The sequence below is a fragment of the Nannospalax galili genome, unplaced genomic scaffold (assembly GCF_000622305.1).
Source record: "Nannospalax galili isolate Female #2095 unplaced genomic scaffold, S.galili_v1.0 scaffold423, whole genome shotgun sequence".
Classification (NCBI taxonomy): domain Eukaryota; kingdom Metazoa; phylum Chordata; class Mammalia; order Rodentia; family Spalacidae; genus Nannospalax; species Nannospalax galili.
This window is the reverse complement of record NW_008350949.1, coordinates 650,546-660,214: the sequence shown is the minus strand read 5'-3', so window position 1 is coordinate 660,214 and position 9,669 is coordinate 650,546. Positions and strand designations below refer to the sequence as shown.

The 9,669-nt window shown below is 36.8% G+C and overlaps 1 protein-coding gene across 1 annotated transcript in view; it reads right to left on the bottom strand.

The window, feature by feature from the left end:
• Hltf (helicase like transcription factor) overlaps positions 1-9,669 on the bottom strand; it is a gene marked incomplete in the record, with an annotated part of 84,646 nt that overhangs the window by 33,953 nt on the left and 41,024 nt on the right. Inside the window, 3 exon segments of the mRNA XM_008848042.3 lie at positions 1,329-1,472; positions 5,608-5,705; positions 9,632-9,669. Coding sequence (XP_008846264.1) covers positions 1,329-1,472; positions 5,608-5,705; positions 9,632-9,669 — 280 coding nt within the window.

The window sequence follows — 9,669 nt, the reverse complement described above, 5'->3', positions numbered from 1 at the left end:
AAAAAAATGTATATATATATATATAATTTTTAGACAGGTTCTCTCTATAGTCCCTGCTGGCCTGGAACTATGTGGACACCACACTGACTTCCATCGAGCAGAGATCTACTTCTGCCTCCTGAGTGTTGAGATTAAAAGCATGTACCAAGCCTTGCATTTTCTTTTTAAAAAACCAATCGATGGGGCTGGAGAGATGGCTCAGCGGTTAAGAGCACTGACTGCTCTTAGAGAGGACCCGGATTCGATTCCCAGCACCCACATGGCGGCTACGAACCATCCTTAACTCCACTTCCAGGGGAATCTGAAGCCCTCTTCTGACCTCCGCAGCACTGCACGACATGGGTGCACTCGCATACATGCAGGTAATACACTCATACACATAAAAATAATAAAAATTAAAAACAAAACCAACTGATTACTTTTTTAGTATTTACAAAACTTTAATCTGGGCTCTACTGACTCACAAGATCTGTCTGTCCCTAGTTCTCTAATTCTGGCTACGAATTCTATTTTCCTAACCATGCTAGTAGTAGCATCTCATTCCCTAAATCAACTGAACTCCTTAGATCCTTAACTACTTCATTTATATTTTTTATTATTTCAAAAGCATTTTTATTCAGGAAAATCTGTGAAACACAATGAAACTTAAATAACTTCAATAAAATAAGTAATTTATATATTTTTAAAAAAGAAATTCATTTCTAAATTGTGACAAATACTACATATAATCCAAGAACTTTAACTTAAAATGTTCTAAATGGAAAACATTTCCAAATTAGTATTTCAAGAAGGTAAAAGGCCCTTCTTTGCAACATGTTCTTTTCTATATATTCTTTTTTTAATGTTTTTTAATTTTAGACTATTTTTATTATTCCAAAGAGAGGCAATTTTTAACACATTTTTCCAGAAACAATGTGAAGCAGGTTACATAAAAATATTTATACAATGAAGTTTAAGGGGGGGAAAGTATTTTGAAAGAAAAAAAAGGGAAGAGTATATAGTGTGAATTTTAGAATAATTTAGAAACCTGAAGCATAGCACTTAAACTTAACCTTTAAAAAAAATCTCTTGGTACAGCTAGAAAGATGGCTGAGTGACTAAGAGTGGCTACTGATCTTGCAAAAGAGCGAAGTTTGGTTCCCAGCACCACACCAGGTGGCTCACAAGTGCCTCTAACTTCAGCTCCAGGGATCCAATGCTTCCGGCCCTTATGGGCACCTGCTAGACTAATGTGTACATGCCCTCACAAAGACATACACACATACATAATTTTTTTTTAAAAGTAAATCTTGACAAAAAAAAAAATCTTCAGATATTTGCATACTTACTCCATAATCATGAGTTAAAATATTGTAAGTAGTCAAAACAATATCCTGTTTTGAAAGCAAGGCTGGATCTCTAATACGATCAGGACCATAATAAACATAAAAATTCAAGTGCACCTCTGATTTTATATGCTGTCCAAATTGGTCCTAAAAAAGAAAGTTAGAAACCTTTTTAATAAGAAGCTGATGAATTTCATGCTTAACATGTTTATAAAAGTGCTGTGCTGAAGTATCACAAATCAAGCTTAGAAAACTTTAAAATCAGTTTTTCTATAACCTGAAGTAGAATAATGACAGCTATAGTAATTAATAGATTGTTAGCAAAATGATACAGTATGCAAATTTTGCCTACTAAATATTAGCAACTTCTTCATTTTTTTTCTATTAAGATAAATTATCATGGGAGTGGGCGTAATTTGACCAAAACACCTTATATGCATGTTTGAAATTCTCAATAAATTTTATTTGAAAAAAAAAGATAAATTATCACTACATAACCTAGCCTAGCCTCAATCTCATGACCTTCTTGCCTCTGCGACTGACATTACAGGAATGTCGAGCATGCCTTCATTTTTAGGCTAAAAAGTTCACCAAGTTTCTTTGTAAACAAGGACTTAAGACAAATTTGAGCTAGATAAAATTATTTGACTGGTGAGAGAAGATACCAGGGAGACAAAACTGGCAAACAATTAGGTGAGAAATGAAGCGCTATGCCCAGCATGGTAGAAGCTGACAGAATGAAAAGGACAGGTATGCGAGAAAGAGATTAAGAAGGGACTTGGAGATAGGACTTGGGGTCTTACATGTGGGACACGAGGAAAAGGGAGACAACAGTGGTGTCCTATTACTTCAAATGACTGCCTGGCAGTATCGAGAATGAAAGGTATACAAAAGTTCACATTAAAAAGAGGAAAACAAGAACAAAAGTGACAAAGAGCACATTTACACTACCAAGAACATAAACACTGGCCTATAGATACAAGTCAAGAGGTACATACATGCACTGTAAAGTTAACAGCAGACAATATATAACGTCTGAGATTTTTTTTTTCAGATTTCAACAAGTACCCTTTGTAAGTTTTTTTTAATCATTTAAAAAAATGTTTAATAACTACACGATTAGACGAAGCATTTCACTACAGCTTTAACATATCCAGTGACACGTGCAATGAGAAAAAAAGGGCTCAAGGATGCAGCCTACCAACATTACAAAAGCAATTCTATGCTCTTAGAGAGAGAAATGACATGTCTGAAACGGTTAGAGTTCACAGTAAAGGAAAAAGCAAAGACAGAAGCATTTTGGCACTTTTTGGGCCTTGGTGAGTAAATAAAATATTTCATTAAAATTCTTCAATTAAAAGTTTTTTTCTATTTATAATTTTTATTTCATGTGTAATGAGTGTACTGCCTGCATGTATGTAAGTGCACCTGTGTCGTGCAGTGCCCATGGAGATCAGAACACGGTGTCAGATCCCCTGGAATTGGAGTTACAGACAGTCGTTAACCGCCATGTGGGTACTCGGAATCGAACCCAGGTTCTCAGCAAGAGTAGCCAGTGTTCTTAACCGCTGAGTCATCTCCAGCCTCTAATTTTTGTTTTTTCTTTTAAGACAAGGTCTCACTATGTAGTCTAGGTTGGCCTTAAAACTCATACTTCCACCTCAAGTGTCCTAGAGTACATTTAATATGAACCAGAACAAAAACAAAGAAACAGTGGTAAGAAAGTTCAAAGAGCAAACACAAAATATATGACCTGGTAGCCAGACAGTATCAAAGTTTTAAGAAAGAAATAAGGTGGATTATTCATCTGTAATTTACATACACTTTCCATATAAAGAGGTTTAGAGATGACTTACAAAATATGCCATAACAGAAAGAGAAATAATAGCTCAGCAGGGACAGGAATCACTAGACATTTAAAGCAATGAAGTTGACAGGTGCCGCCTTAGCACAGTAGGCAGTGCTACTAAAACAAGGAGGTCAAAGTTCTCCTCAAAGGAAGCGTCTGTAGTGAATGACCATAAACACCAGGCTATTGTGGCTGAAGAAATACACAGAAAACAGCAAAGGCAAAAAAGCAAAGCGAGGGAAAAACACGAAATAGTAAAGATAAAGCATAGGGAACTTTTTTTTCAAGTAATCTGGTAGAGAGGAAATTTAGTATGAGAAGGAATTTCTAATGAAAAACATGAACCAAAATGGCAGGCAATGAAATAGAACATATATTTATAGAAGGATAAGGCTTGGAATAAAAGAATATCAACTTTTGGGCTAGAGAGATGGCTCAGCGATTAAGAGCACGGACTGCTCTTGCAGAGGACCCGAGTTCGATTGCCAGCACCCACATAGCAGCTACAAACCATCCTTAACTCCAGTTCCAGGGGAATCTGAAGCCCTCTTCTGACCTCTGCAGCACTGCAAGACACGGGGTGCACTCACATACATGCAAGCAATACACTCATACACTAAAATAAAAATAATAAAATAAAATATTTAAAAAAAAGAAAATCAACTTTTTGAAGAAAGAACTACATGTACTATGTTTCTAGACACTGTGTGAGGCTATATATGTGTGTGTATGTAGTCTGTAATAATAGATTTAATCTTAATAATAGAAAATAATCTTTGATAAGGTCAAATAACTTGTCTAATGCATGGTGACATCAGATCAGTATACAGGTCTTACTTTAATTGAAGTCTTCTCCTTAATATAAATAAAACAAAAAAGAGGAGTTGGAGAGATGGTTCAGCGGCTAAGAGCACTGCTGCTCTTGCAGAGGACTAGAATTTGGTTGCCAGCACACACATCAGAGAGATCATTACTCCCTGTAACTCCAGCTCCAGAAAATCTGATACCTTCTCCTGGCCTCCATGGACGGACGTACATGGACACATGGATTGGGACACACACACACACACACACACACACACACACACACACAAGACAATAGTTTTACTGGAACATTAATATATAGAGAAAAAAAACACTAAAACTCATCTCTCTCATGAGGCATGACAGAAGAATAGGAGAATGATTATTTATTTTAAAATAAACCAAAGCCATAGAATAAAAAGGTAAGTCGTGGCACAGAAGGGCAGGGCAACATAAAGAAGTGTATTAAGGCAATACCTAAGAAATACCTAAAGTCAAGAAGAAATACAATATCAAGACAAAAAGAGAAAAATAAAGTCAAGAGGCTACTAAATACGATAGAGAACACTAATCTTTGATATAATTTTGACAAGTGGTAGCAGAAGCTCAATTACAGTGCAGTGTGTAAAAATACAAAGAAGTTAGCCTCCAAGAGGTACATCAGAGAAGGAGTGCAGAAGAGCAACAACTTACAGGAGAGACATAACAAAAGGAAGTATTTAAAGTGAAGAAGACCCAAGTATATTTCATGAAAAACCCAGTGGAGGGAGACTGAATAGGCAAAGGAAGGGATGGGGGGAAGCAAATGGGGAACAATGGAATATGATGCATAGATTAAAAGCACAGGAGAGACCAGGAAGGGACAGGAAACCTTGACATAGCAAGAACGGAAGTCCATATCCAGTAGTCTTTACGTCCAAATGCTTCTAAAAGAATATTTCTTTATAAAATGAAGCTTGAGGTTCAAACTGAAAGGAAAATAAAATCAGGCGTCTCCTTACACACAATGTATGAAAGAGATTCCATTCCAAAGCAATGTTTGTAGAAGAAAAAAAAAAAATCAATCTGTGGGTGGGGGGGCACGGACTACACACACACTTTTCTGGCCTTAAAAAAATACACTCTGGAGTCAAACTGTTGGGGACCACATCTAAGCTCTATTATGATCTGGATGGATGCCCTTAGTCAAGTTATTTAACCTCTGTGTGTTTTGATTTGGTCACCTGGAAAATGAGAAAAATGGTGTGAAGATTAAATGAGAAAAATCTATGAAAAGAACTTAAGAACAAATCAAGCAAAGAGAAGCACATTTATTGTTATAGATTGCTATAAAAATTAAGTTATTTTTAGTAGAATTCACAGGAAGAGTTCAATTTCTAATATGGAAGTCTTAAGTTATAAATGTTTCCCAATTAGGGAGAACCAAAGACATGGACAGAAATTCAAATCAAATCCTAAATTAGTAATAAGCATTTCTTCATTATCATTCTTCAAGAAAAATTACTTCAATAATCTCCATTCACTCAACAGATACAAAATGATGGTCCTATGTATTTCTAACAAAATAGTTTCTTATATAACAAATATAATTTATACCACATTTTAAAATGAAGGGTTTTAAAGACTTACAATCCAGTTGCTCAACACAGAAAGTGGACAGATGATCAGTGTTGTTCTTGTTCTCTCTTCAACATCAGATTTCTTGGTACCTTCCACCATAGATGTTCCTAGAAGAACAAATCATTGATAGACTTCACCTTTTCTTTAAGCCCCTTAAATATACATGTCAATACAGTGATGCCAATGATGTGCCTCCATGAAAAAAGAAATCCTGAAGAAGCAAAAACAGTAAACAGACTGTTTTCAGCAACAAGCCTTTATGAAAACAAAATTTTATATACTGTTTATCAGGAAGAACCAGCAGACTGTGACTAGACAGGCACAGAAAGAATCTACAGTATCTACTGATAGGACAGCCAGTAGGCATGGGGATGAACATTTCTATAATGCGGTTTTCTAAATTTTTACTGCACTTAATGATGGTCCTAAAGATCTCTATGCCCTCCCTGCTAGTCACAATCTGTGCAGTCTATTTCCACATTCTACCAAGGGTGGTCTCTGACCAATAAAGATATTGCAGAAATGATTTATGTAGCTTACATGCTAACTGGAAAGGCCAACCACAGATAGAGACACAGAGTAATATCAGGTAATCTTAAATACTAAGAAGCAATGAAGTATGATACGAGCACAGTAATTATGAAATAGAGGAATAAGTCTGTGAGGAAGAAATAGAAGATTATTACTTTCTGAAGTAACAATTAACTAGACACCTAAATAAAGTAGAAGAGTAAGTCAAACAAATATCCAGGAAGGGTCCTTTAATAAATAGGTGCCCAGGGGCTGGAGAGATGGCCCAGTGGTTAAGAACATTGATTATTCTTGCAGAAGATCCAGGTTTGAATCCCAGCACCCAGATGGCAGCTAACAACTGTCCGTAACTCCAGTCCCAGGGGATCTCACAGCCTCTTCTGACCTCCGCAGGCACTGCACAACACGGGTGTACTTACCTACATGAGGCAATACAGGCATACACATAAAATAAAAATAACAAGACAAAACAAACAAACAAACAAAAAACCCAAATAGGTGCCCAACCCATGGAAGTTGTTTTTAGTCACCTAAATTCAATAGAGAGCTTCATTTGGTATGACCTTTCAGTTTGCTAAATTCAGCACCGCACAAATTTCTAAGGAAATATTTAATTGCTGCTTAATATGGATGCCAATCTTAGCAATGGAGGAGACACACTGAACAGAATGTTATTTTCTAATAACTTATTCCTTCAGAAGACAGCTCATTTCCTCAGATTTAGCCATAATACATCAATAGAAATTCAAGAATTCCTTACAATGAAAGCTCTTTAAGTCTCATAAATTAGGAAAAATTCTGTTTACAACAGTGAACAGGACTTAGCTGACTAGTCTCTCTCGGTCTCTCTCTGTCTCTGTCTCTCTCTGTCTCTCTCTGTCTCTCTCTCTCTCTCTCTGTGTGTGTGTAAATGTACATGTGTGAGTACACATGCATCTGTGTGTGAAGGCCAAAAGTCAACCGGGTATTTTTCTCAATCACTTTCTACCTATTTCATGACAGGGTCTCTCATAAACCTGGAGCTTACAAATTCTTCATAGTTCAATCTCTAGGGTCCACATGGTAGAAAGAGAGAAAAAACTACTACAATTTGTCTTCTGCCATTCACATGTATACCATTACACTCATGCTTGCATGTGCACACACGCATGCACACACACACACACGTAATCTTTAAAAATTCTATTAAAAAACCCATTTCTACTTTTGGGGTTGTTCAAGGACAGGTAAATGTAACCTGAAGCCGTGTATATTTCCCTTGTAATACTTTATCTGCCTTTTTTTCTGCCACCTGAAATGTTTATGGCTAGTGAAGTGCTCTACCAGTGAGCCACAGCACCAGATCCTGAAATGTTTACAGCTACTCCTATAGAAGACACAGAGAAAAAAGTGGTACTAACCTCTGTGGAAAAAAAAAAAAGAAAAAAAAATCAATAGTGGGCTTCAACTTTTCTGGAAACTTATCTTCTATTTTAATACTGCATTACCTTCTAAAGTATAATAAAATTTGATTGAAAAATTAGAGACTATCATCTTAAACATCTATGCACTAACAGACAGCACAGTGAAGTTCTGCTGCCAGGTCAAAATGTATCCGGGTCTCCTCAGAGCAAAGCTGCAGCCACTTCTTCTGCCTTTGAGACTGACCCTGGGAAACACTTCTCTAGATGGCAACCCAGGGGAGGAGAACTCCTTCAGCACCATGCTGTGTTTAGGTTCTCATGCAGCAGGTACCTGCAGTTACAAGCTAGAGCCTTCAATGGTAAGGTCTTGCCCTCCAGGTACATTTTCTAGTCCTCCAGTGCAAATCACAAGGTTTGTGTTTAGTGTTGCTAATCTTTTATGAAGCTTCCTCTACACCTTCCTTGTCCTCAGCTTTAAACTCACTCCTTCCCTTGCCAAAATACACATTTTTCCCATCTGTCTGCTCCACTTGCTGTTCTCTGTTAACCTGAATAAAAGCAGTGAGTAACCACAGCACCACCTCGATGCTATCCTGTATTGAAAATGCCCCTGCCTCTGCCAAACAAATTAGTCCCATTATCTTTTAATTCAGCCCCACTCAAATTCTCAAGACATAGATAGACTTTGCCAGAACACAATATGAAAGGCCTCTAGTCCAGTTCCCAACAGAGTTCTCTGAAACCTGATGAGCCAGGCTCCCACTGACCATCTCTCAGTATTCTGATCTTCCAAACTCCCACCAGCATAGCCCATTAATCTGTCTACAGCATTTTTGGTATTCTGTAGCCCGTAGCTCCAAAAATCTTTCACATTTGTCCTGTAAACCAGTTACAAAGCGTACAAAACACAGTCAGTTTTATCACAGCAATAACCATATTCCACGGTCCCAAAATTATATATTAGTTGTTTCTGTGACAAAATACTTGACCAAAGCAACATAAGAAGAAGAAAAGTTCATTATAGCTCACAATTTGAGGGTACAGTCCATCACGGAAGGGAAGTCATGGCAGCAGGAGCATCAGGCATCTGATCACATAGCATCCAGAGTCAAAAAGTAGAGAAAGATGAATGCTGGTACTAAGCTCACTTTCTCCTTATTAAGTGCAAAGCCAGTCTACGGAATGGAACTACCCATAGTCAAAGAGGTTTTTGTTCTTTAGTTAAACCTTTCTAGAAACCGCTTCATAAACATACTCAGGGATGTATGTGTTTCTAGGGTGACTCAATCTAAAGTTGAAAACGAAGGTTAAACCTCATACTACGCTAACTCAAATACTGCATTTTTAAATGGGCCCCAGTCAAGTCTACTGTTTTTATTTTGGGGGGTTTTTTGAGATAGGTTATCCCTGTAGTCCCAGCTAGCCTGAACTCTCTGTGCATACCACAAATCTGCTTATCTCTGCCTCCTGAGTGCTGGGATTAAAAGCATTGTGTCTACCTTCAAGTCTATTTTTATGTCTTCAGATTTGTCTTTCTAGCTATCTAAAATTATGTATTTACTTATTTATTGTATCTCCCACGACTGCACTGTAAGCTCTAGGAAAATAAGAATTTTGTGTATTGTATTTGAAACAGGTAAAAACACAGGAGACCAAGGCAAAGAGATACAATATGTCTTAAATGTCTAACTTTAATTGAAGCACTTCCAATCTCAAATATTCAGACTCACAAGCAACACTGCTTTTCTAGGAACAAATTTATAATCAAGATTACTAATATTCTTGAATGACAAGCAAATCCTAATCATGCCAAAAATTAAGTATGTTAATTTTATCCACATTACGCTTTAAGGCAACCACAGATTACTCTTGTGTCTTCACTAGAACAAACACTTCTACTCGAGAAAAAAAAAAACTCTCTCCATCATATTTTGGCCTTCAGAAGAGGAATCGGATAGAAAAAGGCACAGGCGGAAACTACACAATGATGTAGCCTCTTTTCAGTTTCTAAACTTGTCATGATGAATTAATAATTTTTCCAATTTAAATTTTTTTCATTGAAAAATAGGGGAAAAAAGCTGAAAAGCACACTTACTAACCTTTTTTCAACACTTTCCTTTTTGTTGTATGGGTAGCT